Source organism: Geotrypetes seraphini, chromosome 2, assembly GCF_902459505.1.
Source record: "Geotrypetes seraphini chromosome 2, aGeoSer1.1, whole genome shotgun sequence".
NCBI classification, from domain to species: Eukaryota; Metazoa; Chordata; class Amphibia; order Gymnophiona; family Dermophiidae; genus Geotrypetes; species Geotrypetes seraphini.
Window position 1 is genome coordinate 375,011,704 of NC_047085.1, and position 18,378 is coordinate 375,030,081.

General features: G+C 40.8%; 1 protein-coding gene across 6 annotated transcripts in view; it reads right to left on the reverse strand.

Moving 5' to 3' along the window:
- Nucleotides 1–18,378, reverse strand: part of EPB41L4B (erythrocyte membrane protein band 4.1 like 4B) — a 449,748-nt gene that overhangs the window by 228,090 nt on the left and 203,280 nt on the right. For all 6 annotated transcript variants that reach the window (XR_004538081.1, XM_033930624.1, XM_033930625.1 and 3 more), the window contains 2 exons: nt 13,208–13,296; nt 12,722–12,791 (listed from right to left, as the gene is read on the reverse strand). Coding sequence is in view for 5 of the 6 variants with exons in the window: in XM_033930624.1 (XP_033786515.1) it covers nt 12,722–12,791; nt 13,208–13,296 (159 nt within the window). In the remaining variant the exon portion in view is untranslated. The remainder of the gene's footprint in view (nt 1–12,721; nt 12,792–13,207; nt 13,297–18,378) is intronic.

Below are 18,378 nucleotides of genomic sequence, written 5' to 3' on the forward strand. Positions count from 1 at the left end.
ACGATAAGGTTATGGACTAATTAATATGAAAATCCATATCCACTTTTAGAAAAAATTTTGGGTGAGTTCACCTGAGTATTTTATTGGGAAAAATATTGATGGTATGTGAAATAGATGACTAGTACTTGCAATTTACTAACTCTTCTCGCAGAAAAGCTGTTTTCTACTTTAGGAAAGGTAGTGTCGCAGACCCCAAAGGTTCAAAAGGATCTTTCATTAACTGGTCCAAAACAATGTTGAGGTCTCAGGCTGAAGATGGAATCCACAGTGGAGGTTGGAGGTTGTTGAGACCTCGAAGAAAGCAAGAAACCAGAGGATCTTGTGAAATTGGTTTCCCATCTAGAAGGTGATGGTACGCAGAGATGGCTGAAAGATGAAAACGTACAGAATTGATCTGAAGGCCTGAATCTGATAAATGCAGCAAGTACGCTAAAATGAGATTAATCGGGCAGCAAAAAGGATCTTGAGCATGCCCAGATTGAAAAATGTTTCCACTTCAGTTGATAAGACTTTCTTGTTGATGGGCATCTGGCTGCCAAAAGAACTGTTTTTACTGAAGAAGAGATTGGGATGTCAGCAAGGACTGCCTGTTCAATTTTCATGCCATGAGATTGAGGCTGCAAAGACTGAGATGTAACAGGTGACCGTTCTATTGGAAGAAAAGGAAAAATTATGTTCTTACCTGTTAATTTTCTTTCCTTTAGACACAGCAGATGAATCCAGAGACTAGTGGGATAGCATACATCTACCAGAAGGTGGAGATAGAGAAACTGATTAACAGGTGGTCCTACTGGATGGCACGCCTCCTGCATCTTCAGTATTGCTCCTTGCCCAAGCATCCGGAACCAGTAATATGCTTAGTATGGAAAAAACTTCTTTCCCATAATAAATGGGAAAGGTAATAACGCAGAATACAACTACCAACAATAAAAAAACCTCCTAAAGACTCACAAAATAAATCGACAGCAAATATCCATAAAAGGTGGGGCTCTGGATTCATCTGCTGCATCTAAAGGAAAGAAAATTAACAGGTAAGGACATAATTTTTCCTTCCTTAGCAACAGCAGCAGATAAATCCAAGAGATTAGTGGGATGTAGCAAAGCAATCCTCAATCAGGGTGGGAAGCAAATGCCACCTCCACAATAATCGAAGCAACAAACGTAGCATCCGCATGCACCGCCACATCCAACCAATAATGCATAGAGAAGATATTCTTGGAAGACCAAGTAGCTGCCTGAGCAATCTCTTCCAAGGAAAAACCCCTGAACTAATGCATGATGTAGCCATCACTCTGGTTGAATGGGATCAAAACTCCTCCGGCAACCGCTTCCCTGTCATTAAGTAAGCGGAAGCAATCACCTCCTTGACCAAGTGAGCAATGGAAGCTTTGAACACCGCCATACACTTGTTGCATTACATGAATAATACAAAGAGGTAATCTGAACATCGAAAGTCGTTAGTAATCTGCAAATAGTGTACAAGTATCCTACATACATCGAGCAAATGTAGGGAAGAGAAGTGTGACCCCAGTCCTCCCCTCAGAAGGCAGGAAGGACAATATCATCCCAAGGTCCCTCTCCCCATCCGTGCATATCAGCTTCTCTCCTCCTAGCATATACGGTTCCTTCTGATTATTAATCCCCAAATGCATTACTCGGCATTTCTTTGCATTGAATTTTAGTTGCCAGGCATTAGACCATTCCTTTAACTTTTGCAGATCCTTTTTCATATTTTCCACTCCCTCTTTGGTGTCTACTCTGTTACAAATCTTAGTATCATCTGCAAAAAGGCACACGTTTCCTCCTAACCCTTCAGCAATGTCACTCACAAACATATTGAACAGGATTGGCCCCAGCACCGAACCATGAGGGACTCCACTACTCACCTTTCCTTCCTCCGAGCGACTTCCATTTACTACCACCCTCTGGCGTCTGTCTGACAGCCAGTTTCCAACCCTTCAAGTTTCTTCAACAGCCTCCTATGAGGAACTGTATCAAAGGCTTTGCTGAAATCTAAGTAAATTACATCTAGCATATGTCCTTGATCCAGCTCTCTGGACACCCAATCAAAAAATTCAATCAGGTTCCTTTGGCACGATTTACCTTTTGTAAAGCCATGTTGCCTCGGATCCTGTAACCCATTAGATTCAAGGAAGTACACTATCCTTTCTTTCAGCAACACTTCCATTATTTTTCCAACTACTGAAGTGAGGCTCACCAGCCTGTAGTTTCCTGCTTCATCCCTGTGACCACTTTTACGAATAGGGACCACATCCGCTCTCCTCCAATCCCCAGGAATCACTCCCGTCTCCAGAAATTTGTTGAACATTTCTTTAATAGGACTCGCCAGAACCTCTCTGAGCTCCCTTAGTATCCTGGGATGGATCCCGTCTGGACCCATCGCTTTGTCCACCTTCAGTTTTTCAAGTTGCTCATAAACACTCTCCTCCGTGAATGGCGCTGAATCTACTCCATTTTCTCATGTAACTTTGCCAGACAATCCTGGTCCTTCTCCAGGATTTTCTTCTGTGAACACAGAACAGAAGTATTTGTTTAGCACATCTGCTTTTTCCTCATATCGGTTCCCAGCATCTTTTAGTTTAGCAATTCCATTTTTCATCTTCCTGCTTTCACTAATATATCTGAACAAACTTTTGTCTCCCTTTTTTACATTTTTAGCCATTTGTTCTTCCGCCTGTGCTTTCGCCAGACGTATCTCTCTCTTGGCTTCTTTCAGTTTCACCCTGTAGTCCTTTCTGCACTCCTCTTCTTGGGTTTTTTTTATATTTCACGAACGCCAACTCTTTCGCCTTTATTTTCTCCGCCACTAGTTTGGAAAACCATATCGGCTTCCTTTTTCTCTTGTTTTTATTGATTTTCTTCACATAAAGGTCCGTAGCCATTTTTATCGTTCCTTTCAGCTTAAACCACTGTCTTTCCACTTCTCTTATGTCCTCCCATCCTAACAGCTCTTTCTTCAGGTACTCTCCCATTGCATTAAAGTCCTTACGTTTGAAATCTAGGACTTTAAGCAACATGCGGCCGCTCTCCACTTTAGCTGTTATATCAAACCAAACCGTTTGATGATCGCTACTTCCCAAGTGAGCACCCACTCGAATATTAGAGATACTCTCTCCATTTGTGAGGACCAGATCCAATATTGCTTTTTCCCTTGTGGGTTCCGTCACCATTTGTCTGAGCAGAGCCTCTTGAAAGGCATCCACAATCTCCCTACTTCTTTCCGATTCCGCTGACGGAACATTCCAGTCCACATCTGGCAGGTTGAAATCTCCCAACAGCAGAACCTCCTCTTTCCTTCCAAACTTTTGAATATCTACAATCAGATCCTTATCAATTTGCTGCGATTGAGTCGGCGGTCTGTAGACTACACCCACGTAGATAGAAGTTCCATCTTCTCTTTTCAGAGCGATCCATATCGCTTCTTCCTTTCCCCAGGTCCCTTGCATTTCGGTCGCTTGGATATTGATCTTTACATAGAGAGCTACTCCTCCACCTTTTTGACCATCTCTGTCCTTCCTAAAAAGATTATATCCCGGTATAATCCCATCCATGGGATTCACTGAACCATGTCTCTGTGATAGCGACAATATCTAGATCTGCCTCTAACATCAGGGCTTGCAGATCATGAACTTTGTTGCTTAGACTGCGAGCATTTGTGGTCATCGCTTTCCAGCTATTTTTCAGCAGTAATCTCCTCTTTCGTATGGATTTTTGTTTCGTTTCACTTTCTGTTGCAATACTAAGAAACGAGTTTCTGATATTGTTTATGTCGCAATCTTTACTACTATCACATCTTTTCTTTTGCCGGGTGTGGTCTCTATAATTGTCCTTCATACATACATCACCCCCACCTTCTAGTTTAAATGCCTAGAAACATATTGTCTAAATTTCTCTGCAAGGTTTCTTTTTCCTGCTGTAGTAATATGTAACCCATCAGTGCAATATAGCTTCTTGTCCTTCCATGTATTTCCCCATCCTCCTATGTACCTGAAGCCTTCTTGATGACACCAGGCTCTGAGCCATCTATTAAAGTCCTCTGTGTTTTTCACTCTTTGCTCTTCCTTTCCATATGCAGGCAGTATTTCAGAAAAAGCTAAAGTATTTACAAAAGGTTTCATACCCTCACCAAGCTCCCGAAAAGCTTTCTGTGCTGCAAGTGTGGAGTTGTTGGCCAGGTCATTTGTTCCCAGATGGATAACAACATCAGTTAAAATCCTTAGTTTCTTCCTTATTTATAGTCAGTATTTGCCTGGAACTCCTGGTAGCTGAAGATCCTGGAGGACATTTCAGTATTTTGGTCTCCTCGCCCTGTGTTCCAAGGTTAATGCCTCTGATGATGGAATCCCCCAACAGTAATAGTTTTCTGTTTTTGGCTTTTTTATTTGTGCTTAGGGTGCGCTTGTCCTCTTGAGTTACCTTCATTGGTTCCAATCCCACCTCCCTTCTGTTTTCTTGAGTATCGCAGTGCACTAGTGGAGCGAAGGAATTCTGTAGAGGTAATATTTGTGAAGGTGGATGTTTCTGTGTTACATGTCACAGTCTTCCTGAGCCTACTGTGACCCATTTATTCCTGGGCTGTTTTATTCTTTGAGGTAGAGGTGGTAAGTTGGTATGACTTTGTGAAGCGATGGAAGCTGTTTTAATTGTATTCAATTCCTGTTTAAGTTTGCAGAGCTCCTCCTTAATACTAGCAAGTTGAAGACAGATGGGGCAAGCCTTAAGCCTCCAAATAGTGTGTCTTGGAATTAAAGCACCGCAGTGATTGCATAGAATAAAGGTCATCTTGATTGGTTGGGATTTGAGTAGTCCTGATTATTTGCATGCATGCATAAAATCCTTCTCCAACACCAAAGCTCAAATGAATCAATCTTCTGTCTTGTTCCGTAGTGTCTATCTTTCGCATCCATAATGAACCACTGAGAAAATGTGTGCATAGACAAGTCTGATCTTCGTTTGAAGTGTTATTTCCTTGCCTTTGAATACTCTGCCAAGAGCCTTCATTGAAGAGTGAGCCAGTACTATTCAGCAGAGTATTTCTTCCCTGCTAGTTGCTTCTTTGTTTATGAAAGAGTACTGGAGATTGAAATCCTTTACTACTTCTATTCTATCACCTTTAAGCTCAAAATCTTCATCATTTTCCATGTTCATGATCTTTGTTTTGTTTAATTTTTGGTTCTAATCCTATGTTATGACTTTCAGCTTTGACTTTTCTCTGTAGATACAATATATCTTCTTTGCTGCTGGAGATGAGCATTGTATCATCTGCATAGCACAGCCACCAACTTTGAAACCAATGCTCTCTTCTTTCAAATTTGCTTTTCTGAATATGGCTTTTGCCATAAAAGTTGAACATTAAGGTGACAAAGATTCATTCTTGCCTTATTTCACATTTTATTGAAACACTTGGTTCATTTGTGATATTTTTTCTCTATCACTAGAAGGTTTTGTTTGTCTTTGTTCTGCTGCTTTTCTGGTTTCTTCCGAGATCCAAGGTGATTTCTTAGCTTTATTTCTCTTCTGGAGAGGTTTTTTAGCTTCATCACTAATTATGGTTTTGATGTCATTTGATAACTCTTTGGGCTTTCTATCTCCTGTGTCAAGATGGGCAAATCTGTTGTCTAGTTTTATCCAATAGTTTTGGAATATTTTCATCAGGTATTAAATATGTTAGATTTATCTCCCCAGAAATAAGATTTTGTATACAAACTGGTCACAATTATTTCAGTTTTGAAGATAAATTTTTCATTCAAATCAAGGGAGTAGCGCCTTCCATTGCTTGTCTCTATATGACTAAATATGAAGAACAGCTGGAGATTTATTGACGATATTTTTTTCGTCTTGGGGGTAATCAGGAGGAACTGGAACTTTTTCAGGTGGAACTTAATCAAATGGATCCCAATATTAAGCTCACTTTTAACATTCACAGTTATAGTGTTCCTTTTTTGGACATAAATGTCAAGAAACAGCTGGAAGGATCCATGGTACAGTTTACCACTTCCCTTTTCAAAAAACCCTCCGATCATAATACGATCTTACATTACATTATTTTCCATCCTAAACCCTTACGTGACAGCATTCCTATTGGCCAATTCCTTAGGCTGATGATGTTGATGTTCAGGAGCAGGCCAGAATGATGTATGATAAATTCATGGAGCATGGGTACCCGTCTCGGGTAGTCAAACGAGCCTGGAAAAGAGCCCACTGTTGTTAGCGGGAGTGGTTATTTCAACCCAAGCAGCGTCAAGATGACCATGATTTAGTGTGTGTGTTGCCTTTCTCCAACCTTAGTTATAATATTTAGCAGATTATTGTCAAACATTGGTCAGTGCTTCAGGTGCATGCAGGTTTTCAAAAAAATACCTCGGTTTGCGTTTTACTCGCGGCCGTAATTTGGCAGAGATATTAAAACACAAGGGTGTTAGAGATGATGAGGACTTGGCTCCTCATACCCAATGTGGGCATTGCATGTACTGCCAGCATGTCTTGAGCACTGACCATTTGACAATACCTGGTACTAAGGAAAAAAGGTTTTTTCTAAAAACTGGCACCGACTGTACTTCTCAGGCCGTGGTATATTGTATTATATGTCCGTGTGGTAAATATTACATAGGTCAGACAAGGAGAGTCATTAAGGTTCGCATTGCTGAACATCTCAGCAATATTCGGTGCCAGTGGAATACAGCTCCCTCGGTCAGTCATTGGTTGGAGGCAGGCCACAACATTGAACAGGTCCACTACACAGTATTAATTGAAGCTTGTAAAAAAACAGGAAATGTGTCTCAATACCTGTTACAGCAGAAACATCGATTCATATACAATTGGCAAACTTTAGCTCCAGTGGGCTTAAATCATGAAATAGATTCGTTAAAGTTTGTTGAAATTCTGTTATATCAATGAAGCTCCGCCCCCAACGTCTGACATCATGGTCGACCCTGGTTGGCTGTAGCTTCAAATTCTGGGCCTGCTCCGGGTTTCGACATCGCTAGAGTTGTCTGTCAGCCAGGTGAAGGAGTGTCTGGTCCCTGGAAAGCCTATTCAATAGTATTTCAAAGGTTTTGAAACATTTAGTGTGAATGTATTTATTAGTCTTGGGTTTCTAGTTCGCCCTGACCCTGTTGTCACAGTAGAAAGTGGTTAGAATGTTATTGTTTTTCCTTTACAGTGCCCCTCATGAGGAAGCCAATATGAACCCGCAGCAGTGAAAGAGCAACAGCAGTGCCATCCTGCATTCAGATAAGTTATCTATCTTTTCCTTGTATGTTATTAGCAGGTGGCAGAGACAGTGAACATAAGAACATAAGCATCGCCTCTGCCGAGTCAGACCATAGGTCCATCGTGCCCTGCAGTCCGCTCCCGTGGCGGTCCCCCAGGTCAGTGACCTGTAAGTGATCCTTTACTTAAGACATTTTATCCTATATAGTACCCTTCTAACTATACCCCTCAATCCCCTTTTCCTTCAGGAACTTGTCCAACCCCTTTTTGAAACCCAAAATCGTACTCTGCTCTACCACCTCCTCTGGAAGCGCATTCCATGTATCCACCACCCTCTGAGTGAAGAAGAACTTCCTAGCATTTGTTCTGAATCTGTCTCCCTTCAATTTTCTTGAGTGCCCTCTTGTTTTTGTTTCCCCCGCCAGTCTGAAGAATCTGCCCCTCTCTACCTTCTCTATACCCTTTATGATCTTGTAAGTTTCTATCATGTCCCCTCTAATTCTCAGTTTTACCAGGGAAATGAGCCCCAGTTTCTCCAGCCTCTCAGCATATGAAAGGTCTTCCATATCATTTTTGTTGCTCTTCTCTGGACCCTCTCGAGTGTTGCCATATCCTTCTTAAGGTACGGCGACCAGTATTGAACGCAGTATTCCAGATGCCGGAATACCATCGCCCAATATAGCGGCAGGATAACTTCTTTGGTTCTGGTAGTGATTCCTTTTTTGATAATGGCCAACATTCTGTTTGCCTTCTTTGAGGCAGCTGCGCATTGTGCTCCCGACTTCATTGATTGATCCACTAAAACCCCCAAGTCCCTTTCTAGGTTGCTTTTCCCCAATATCATCCCCCCCATCTTGTAGTTGTACATCGGGTTTCCTTTCCCTATGTGCAAGACTTCGCATTTCTCTACATTGAAGCACATTTGCCATTTATTTGTCCATTCACTCAGTTTGTTCAGGTCCCTTTGTAGTTATTTACATTCTTCAACAGTTCTAACCCTACTGGAGAGTTTTGTGTCGTCCGCAAATTTTATAACTTTGCACTTCGTCCCCACTTCCAGGTCATTAATGAATATATTGAACAGCAGTGGTCCCAGCACTGACCCCTGCGGGACACCGCTCGTGACTGCTTCCCAGTCAGAGTCGTGTCCTTTTACTCCTACCCTCTGCTTCCTGTCCGCCAGCCAATTATAGATCCATCTGTGCACGTCCCCTTCCACTCCATGGTTCCACAGTTTCCTTAGCAGGTGCTTATGGGGTACCTTGTCGAAGGCTTTTTGGAAGTCCAGATATATGATGTCTATGGAGTCACCTTTGTCCAACTGTTCGTTTATCCCCTCGAAAAAGTGCAGAAGGTTCGTTTGGCAGGATCTTCCTTTACAGAAACAATGCTGGCTGTTTCTCATCAGATTATTTCTTTCTATATGCTCATTGATGCTGTCTTTGATTAATGATTCTCCCCGGAACTTAGGTCAAGCTCACTGGTCTGTAGTTTCCCGGGTTGCCTCTGGATCCCTTTTTGATGATAGGTGTAACATTCGCTATCCTCCAGTCCTCCGGGACTACCCCTGTTTTCAAGGATAGGTTGCAAATCATCTGTAGTAACTCCGCTATTTCGTCTCTGAGCTCCTTCAGTATTCTCGGGTGGATTCCATCTGGTCCCGGCGATTTGTCAGTTTTTAGTCTATCTATCTGTTTGAGTACGTCCTCAAGGCTCACCTCTATTGATAATAATTTTTCCTCTTGATCCCCCTTGAAGGTTTTTTTCCGGTTCCGGCACGTTGGATGTGTCCTCTTTTGTGAAGACTGACGAGAAGAACGTGTTTAATCTGTCTGCTACTTCCTTTTCCTCCTTGAACTTGCTGTGATGGTCTCTATTATAACTGACTCCGTGATTTTTCACTAGAGTTTGTTTATGGGTCTGAGCGTTCACTTAGAAATCTAGAATCACTGTGTGACCATAAAAGTATTTATGTGGAAACAAGGTGATTATTTTTTGAATTGGAATATTTCAATGTCATATTTTCAGATTTTTCTAATGATCTTCTTGTGAAATTTACTTTGATCTTTCATGTCAAAAGCTCATGGTTGCTTCCACAATCAGCTCCTGGTTTAGTCCTTGCAGTTAAACTGCAGATTTCCATCTCTGTCCCATGTAGATGTAGTCAATTTGATTTCGATACATGCTATTAGGAGAGGTCCACCTGTACTGGCAACATCTGTGGTATTGGAAATGCATATTTATGATTGACAGTTGGTACAAAATGAACCAAGTTATCTCCATTTTCATTTCTTTCACCTATGCCATTATTTCCAACCACTGCATCTTCAGGTGTACTTCCTACTTTTGCACTGAAATCCCCCATAATGATCAGTAGATTTTGTATCTTGCAACAAAAGCAAGTGGAAACCAGCCTACATCAGATTTTGGAGAAAGGATCTGAAAGGAGGTAATCCAAAGAGAGAAATGGGAGGACATTTATATAAAATCAAAAGCTAAAATAGACCTCTCTGCCAGATTGCAAGAAAATTGCTATGCTAGGCTTTATTGAATGTATATAATCCCCAAACTGATTAGCAGGTATGAGGAAAGGGAGATGAGTATGTTGGTAGGGATGTAGTTAAAAGGGAAGTTCCTACAAGGCCAGAGTTCGACAAGATGGCACTGTGATCGGACGTGCAGAAGGAAGTTCTGTTTGAGTAGCGACTTCGCTTTTAGCGATGGTGAAGCGGAAAGGCAAGCCACGTACTTACCCAGCTGAGGCGGCTGCTTCTCCGGTCTGGGTCAATGAACGCTACAAGAATTCCTTCTGCCGAAGGAACAGAATCTTCGGGAGCCAGAGCAGGCAGTGGAGGAAAAATCTGCTCGCGATTGACACCTCGCTAAGGCCCGAACAATGCGAGACTCCCAATCAGCCTAGAGGTGGAGTGCAGTTGCAGTCGGGGAGTGAAGTCCCTTATTCCGAGAGGTTAATGAGACTTCCTCTAATGCTGGGATGCTGCCTGCTTCTTCACCCGGCCTAATGGGACACCCAGCAGCGGTGGTCTTCTTGGGGGCTGAAGGAGGAAGTCCAGTTGGGAATTTCTCCCTTGGAGTGGACACTGGAAGCATAGAAGGCCTTCCAGCAGCTGGTAAGAAGCTGAAGAAAAGACCTGAGAAAATCATTTTAGAGGCTGTTTGGGACGCAGTAGTGTATTGGAAGCTGAATTGACTGCTCGACTAGATAATGTTTTACAGATTCCAGAGCAGATTAAAGACTAGGTAAAGCAATCGGTGGATTTAGTCACTAATATAGAGGCTCGAGTTCAACAGTTAGAAGGAACATCTGAGAAAATGTTATCAAAGAATGTCAGTTGTTATCAAAGATAATTTGAATATTCATCAAAAATTGGAGAGATTAGAAAATTATGAACGCAGATTGAACTTGATTGAGGATGTTGAATTTTCCACAATCACCAATGTTATCACCTGTTGAAATGTTGAAGAAATATCTAAGAGAGACATTACAAATATCTGAATCAATTCCTCCAATTACTAAAGCATTCTATGTGAACTCTGGTAGCCTGATGGTTAACTTAGTTACAGAACAGAAATCGGAAGCCAATTTTGATCTTACTGGCTTCCTGGAGGACTCTAGATCAGTAGTGTCTATGTCCACCTTAATTGCATCTGTATTTTCGCTTTAAGAATGAAAAGTTTCTGGGTCAGTCAGTAATGATTTTTCCTGACCTTTGTAGGGCCACGCAACTGAGGAGGAAGGCCTTTTTGGCATTTAAACCTCAGTTGCTGGAGCTCAAAGAGATGTTTTTCCTTCAATTTCCATGCAAATGTATAGTTAAAATGAATGATAGAACGTATGTATTTTTGGACCCAGACCATTTAAAGAATTTCCTAGAGTCAAAAACACCTCCAGTTCCTATAGCTGTATCCACCCCCTCTGATTGTGATATTAATCCCGCGAAATAAGAATGTTAACTAAATGGTCCGAAAAAGGAAAATTTCTGTTTTGAAATTAAGTTGTTTTCTAATCTTCCAAGATTTCTGTAATCTTGTATCCTCTCTAATTATTTCTTTTTTCCTTAAATTGAGGTTAATATAGAAATATACTTATGATTTATTGCCTTAATTAATTGCGATTGGAGATTTTCAAGTGTTATCTATTTTCTTTATCAAGTGTAAATTTGTAATATTTGAAAATTGCATAAATAAATACAAAAAAAAAAGAAGGGACGTTCTTACATATATGGTTGGATTGTGTCAAGAGTTGGAAAGTTTGGGCTGACGTATTAAGGCTGGCTCAGAGTATTACAGGAGAAGGTATTGCGAGCGATCTAAAAATAAGCTTGCTGATGGATATCATATGGGCGGGTCAGGATTTAAAGATACAGAAATTTCTGGCTTAATGTTTGATGGCTGCAAGAAGCTATTTGCAGCTAGATGGAAACAAGAGAATTTAGCGGTAAGCCTTAAAGAAATATGGATGACATGTAGGATAGCAATATGGAGAAGTCACACAATGAATCACTGGCAAATTTGGGAGCGTTTTATTTAAAGAGTATATACAGAAGAAATTGCTGTACTAGGGTTATTGGTACTATAAAAATAGTTCAAAAAAGCGAAGTGAGAATAAATAAAAGTATTGAACTAGAAAATTCTTCACGTTATTCTAAGCAACTAAAAAAAAAGATTTTGCATGAGATATGTAATAGCAAATACTGAATAAAGATAGAGGACTGTGGCAAAAAAAAAAAAAATAGTAATAAAAACACGATAGCTGAGAGGAGCGGAGGAGGGATGGGACCCATTTATAACCATTGTTAGAAGGAAGAATGGGAAATGTAGTGAGGGTCTTTAAGTTGTCTGAGAGGATATTTTTGGAAAAGTTGTTGAGGATGGGATATGTCTTCAATGGTGAGCAATGATGATTTGATGTTTTATGGCTCCAGCAATTTTTGAAGGCTACCGGAGGTAGATATATTAGGTGGGGGGATATGTATAACAAAAATTCTGGTACAGTAAAGATTCTACTATATTATCTGGGGCAGGTAAGTTACAAAAAAACAATTACATCAGGACTTCTTAACCCTGTCCAAGAACCTTTCCTCCTCCATTTTCAGGGTTTTCTAATGAAATTTGCATATTACCAGGTCTCAGGTGCATGCACATTTCATGCATATTCATTGGGAATATTCTGTAAACCTAGCTGACTGTGGGCTCCCAATTAATTTAGATCTTGTTAAACCTATAAAGCATGTTGAGTGTTAAAAATATTTTCTTACATTAATATCCAACAGTATCTTTTTAAGCATAGTAACATAGTAAATAAAGACATGATTGGTCCATCCAGTCTGCCTTGTAATCATATGTATTACAATTTCATGATTAAATTAAAATGTCTTTTTTTCTTTGTTATTTCTGGGCCATAGACCTTAGAAGTCTACCCGGCACTGCATGGTTACAAAGAGAAGCTTAAAAATATTTAATTCACCTGATCATCATCTTCCACAACCACAAGTGTTAATTTGCTCTTTTTGAAGTCCATTTTGGTTATTTTTGGCCTAGACATAATGAAAAGAAAACAATTTTAATATACAGTTATACAACTTCTAGAACATACAAACAACTACATTTTAGTTATGCATTGCATAAACTGCCACAGTCATCCCAGCTATCAGAAAATTTCTGTTTCATTAAAACCATATATAGATTAAGAGAGTGAGAGCAATCTCGCTATCTCTCTCTATGTATGTATATGTACACACACAAAGTCACAAAGTAGTTTTCAAAGTGAGCTCTACTTAGAATTCCAACTTCTACACTAAAGTTTGTGACCAATTCAGTGGAACCTGTTATGAAATAAAACAAATTATATGTTAAACTTAATCAGGTTTTCAAATTAATGGTAATCATCTCTATGTTCTATCACAAAGATACCCATGCATAACCAAGCCCATGTAAAACAAGATCAAATTACCAAAAAAATAAACCTATTTTGTTAGCTCCTTCGAAGATGAGTATTCCTGTCGGTGTCAGTCCAAGAGCATATTCACAGCCATCCCGTCCCTAGAAAATGTAAAAATTTATCATCATTACACATTTCAACAGTCCTGGATCAAGTTTAAAATTAGAAACTTGTCTTTTTATGGAGGTTTGGGATCCTTATATTCAGAAACTTTCCCCAAAAATACGAAGTTTGGTTATCAATGATTTATTATGAAAATTAGGTTTACTAATTACATTCCAGTTATTTATTTTAATTCTTTATTTTTGTCAACTTTCATCCAGGGTGAGGGATTTCATTTAGGGGAAGATAATGGGTAGAGGATGGAATTAAGGGGGGTGTAGATAAGATTGAATTAATTCATATGGAAATTAAATTTGAAAGAATGATTTAAATTTGTATGAAATTTATTGTAATTCTTATTGTATTGAATGTATTTTTGTATTATCCTATTGTACTGATTATTTGATTCTTTCAATAAAAATTGTTATACATAAAAAATTAGAAAGTATTCACAACACTGTGATCTAAATGTAATTGTAATTGAACAAAGGAAAAATTGCAGCTTTTAAATCCTTCAAAATGAGTTTCTTTTGCCCTGGAATTATATACTGAACACGTGATGGACATGCTAAAGGGCTGAATTAACACAAGTTTTAGTTGTACATGATCGATGCCACAAGTTTCAAACTTATGCAAATCCACCCCCTTGGTATGTTTGTTACCATAGGTATATGTGAACTTATTTTCCTATGTGATTAGGTGTATGTCACAAATGTACAGAGAACACTGTTTGCAGATCCAAAGAAATGGATCCTCTGTGTGGGATGAATAGTTATTAGGCAGTCAGAATATTAATAGTCTGTTTAATTAGACTGGACATGCTAAAGACAAAGTTTCAGAATTTATTTATAAGCATCAAGGCCAAGTTTAGCACTATGATTCTTCTAATATTTTGTGATTTTTAGCCTCTATCCCCAAGACATCCTAGCTACTGTGTTCAAAAATATAGTTTTCTTCCTTACTAGCCCTATCCCTATCACCACTATGAGCAAATCTGTTATCTATTGGTATTTATAAGGAATTCACATGTGAAGTTTAAATTTAGCACTCTCCCTCTTAAAAAAAAACTGCACTTAAGGCAGTTGTGAACATTCCTAGAGCAAAGGTCCAAGCTTGCCAAACCTAGATTACTACCAATATAATGTAACTGGGTTTACCCAATTAATTTCTTAAATTCACTCAGATCATTCCAAAAGTGAATAGGGCATTTGAATAAAGTAGTTTGATCATATTCTCCTGGCTGTAACAGCATTGCATGGGCTGCTGAGTGAAATTTCAATGTCCATCCAAAACGTTTGTGGCTGGGTTTCAAAACCTTTCAGATATAATTAACTAATGAACTTTTTGCTTGTATGAAGCGAGGTGCATGCTGTGTTTTAGCCAACAAGAATTACTGTTTATTCTGCCATAATTGTGCGAGATCACAAAAATGATTACATGTTTCACAGCTTTTTCAATTATTGGTTCACTTTTAAAAAATTCTCTTTCACTTCCTCTACAGGAGTAAGATATGCTAACATACCACAGACAGCTAAAAATGTTGTTTTGAACAAGCTTTTAAATAGCAGTTGCATGTTTTAACAATTTGTACCTATGCTTCTACGCTTTAAATCAAATGCATAGGAGAAGCAATTAAGGAAAAATACAGAGAAGTAGACTATGAATTGATGCACCTTCCTGTCTTGTTTGTCTTGACTAGATAAGTGTTCTTCAACCTTTTTACACCTATGGACTGGCAGAAATAAAATAATTATTTGTGGACTAGAAAACTAGTACTAAGACTGAAATAAAATTTTAAAAAACATCTCCATCCCATCCCCGCAGCTCGGTCCCCGTCTCTATCTCGTGTACAGGGAGAGAGAGAGAGAGAGATATATCCATGTTGCATCTCTCCCACTCCCTCTACTGCCATATCCAACATTTTTCCCTCTCTCACTCCCTGGATCATATGCAGCATTTTTCACTATTGCCCACCAGCCCCATGCCCAACATTTCTCCTTCAATCACCCCTCTCCAGCACCAAGCCACACCTCTCCCTCCATCATTATGTCTAACATTCCTCCCCCTTGCATCCCCTTCAATCTGTCCCTCTGTTCCCTCTCCACAACATCCAATAGTTCTCCCTCTCATCCTTCTCTTCCTCATGTATCTTTTCCTCACTCCTCTCTCTCTCTCTATGTCCAACAATTTTCCTCTTTCTTCCTTTCCCCATGTGCACCATCTTTCCCTCTCACTTACACACTTATCCCCAACAATTCTCCCTTTCTATCCCCTCCCTTGTGCTCCAAGTTCATACCTCCTCCCTTCCTTCTGTGTCCCGAGTTCATGCCCCCTTCCCTGCCTTCCAACCTATGTCCAAAAGTGCTACTCCAGCTCCCCCCCCCCTCCTCTTTTCTCCCTTACTTGTTCAGGGCCATCCAGCTTCTCTCTCCTAATTGTTCAGGGCTATCCAGCCTCTGCCGAAGCTGGATCAGTGTCCTTTGCAAGCACGTGTCCATCTTCCTTCCAGCTTGGCTGCTTCTTATCTTCAGTGCCAGTTGCACTTGTTTGCCAGGACAGCACACAGCGGCTCTTGTACGCTGCATGCTGCTGACCCGGTTCTAGTAGTAGTAGCAGCAGTATGATTTACCTACCAATCTATCTTTCCGGAGATACTGCTTGTTTAGTCAGTAGTTAAAAGGTCCTTGGTGAGGTAAATAAAAATCAGATGCAGTATCAAATGCAAAGATTGAATGCTGGAAAATGTAATCTGATACTGAGGCATGCATAGAAAAGTTTAGAGTCATTTAGCATTCCTTGTTTTGTTATCTTCCCAGAGGATCTGCCAACTGGCTCGAAAAGCTTCAAACCTGTAATGAGAGTGACCAAGGCAAAAAGGAGCAGGCTTACTCCAAACAACTGAGTGAAGACAAGAGAGAGGGTGGGTCGTATGGAATCCTTCAGGAACTAACAGAAAGAATATTATCGAAGGTATAAACCTAATCTTCTATTCTGTTACGTCCCTTCCGGATTCCATACACTAGGTCAGTATTTCTCAACTTGGTCCTGAAGTATCCCCTTGCCAGTCAGGATTTCAGGATATCCACAATGAATATGCATGAAAGAAATTTGCATATAATGGAGGCAGTGTATGCATATTTCTTTCATGCATATTCATTGTGGCTATCTGAAAACCTGACTGACTAGGACAGAGTTGAGAAACACTGCGCTAGGTGACGAACCAAAGCCATGGTAGCTGAGGAGCGCAGAGTGAGGGGGGACATGATCGAGACGTTCAAGTATCTCACGGGCCGCATCGAAGCGGAAGATGATATCTTCTTTTTCAAGGGACCCACGGCAACAAGAGGGCATCCGTGGAAAATCAGAGGCGGGAAACTACGAGGTGACACCAGGAAATTCTTTTTCACTGAAAGGGTGGTTGATCACTGGAATAGTCTTCCAATGCAGGTGATTGAGGCCAGCAGCGTGCCTGATTTTAAAGCTAAATGGGATCGACACGTGGGCTCTATTCACTAGGCAAAGGTAGGGGAGGGTCATTAGGGTGGGCGACTAGATGGGCCGTGGCCCTTATCTGCCGTCTATTTCTATGTTTCTATGTAGGGAGGAACAAAATAGCCTGCCCTCAAACCCAATGCCCAAAAATGGCATCAGAATGCACTGCCACAACAACTCAGTAAAACCGAGCAAAATTATGAAGAGAGGACCAAGAAGCTGCCCCGCAAAATTCATTAGGACGAATCACATGAGATTCCCCCCATGACACAGTCACCCATCTCGTCGAATGGGCTTTAAGCAAGATCGGCAGCTGCTTGCCATAGGCAAAGGATGTCGGGGAAATGGCCATTCTAATCCATCAAGTGATTGAGGACTTGGACGCCGACTTACCATGGTGAGGCGCAGCAGTGAGAACAAAAAAGTGATCAGACAGCCTGAACTCAACAGTCCTTTCCAAATAAAGGAGCAAGACCTTCCAGTCATCGAATTCGTGTAAGATCTGAGCTTTGCGCTCCAAACCTTCTGGATGAAATGCAGAAAAATCTAACTTCATGGTGGACTTAGAAAACTGAGACCAACTTCGGCAAGAAGGAATGTACAGTCTGGAGGAAAACACCCACATCCATAATACGAAGAAAGGGTTCCCTGCACGAAAGAGCATAAGCTCCAAAACAAACTGTGCTGAGACAATGGTGACCCAAAAAAAAAAAACAGTTTTGAACGTTGGGTCCAGAAGAAATTCATCCTTTAGTGGTTCAAAAGAGCTTCACCAAGGCCCTCCAAACAATGTTAAGACTCCATAAAGAGAAAGGAAGACACCAGGGAGGACACAGACAAAGTACCCCTTCATATATCTGATCATATCTGGAAGAGAAGTAAGCAAACTAGCACCTCTGCGTGCTCAAAAACACAAAAAGCCTGCAATATGAACAGTTCAGGGAGGCCGCTGCTAGACTTTGTCTTATCCCACCAGAAGGAAAGCCAGGACTTCTTAACTGGGAGCCTTCTTAGGCTCCACCTGATCCTAACAGGCTTTGGCAGAAGAAGCCATAGGAGAGGGTTACTTCAAGTGCAAAAGAGTTGAAAGAACTACCTCCGAATAATCATGCATCAACAAGGATGTGCGCTCAAAAGCCATATGAGACAATATTGGTTAAAAGGGAGCCGAAGCGTCTCATCCTGCTGAAGACATACGAGAACTGCATACCATGGGCGGTGAGGTCAATCCGAAGCTACCAGAGACACCAGACTGGAATGTATCACTGTCCAGTGGATGACCCGACCAACCAGAAGATATGGAGGGATCATTATACAGGAAATTGTGAGCCAGCTAGGGCCAAACCAAGGCCGTAGTTTCCAAATTGTTTGTCAACCGAAAAAGCGCCCGGCCTTCAAGGTCCCTGCCAAAGACAACAATACCCTCTGGGACAAACCCCACCTCTTGTAAGATCAGATAGAATGCTTCCTGCAAGAGGGACCATGCTCCTGAGACCAGGAATTATTGGCTGAGGAAGACTGCCAGAACATTGATGACTCCAGCCCCATGGGCTGCCCAAGAAAGAAAGAAGATGCGCTTCCGCCCAATG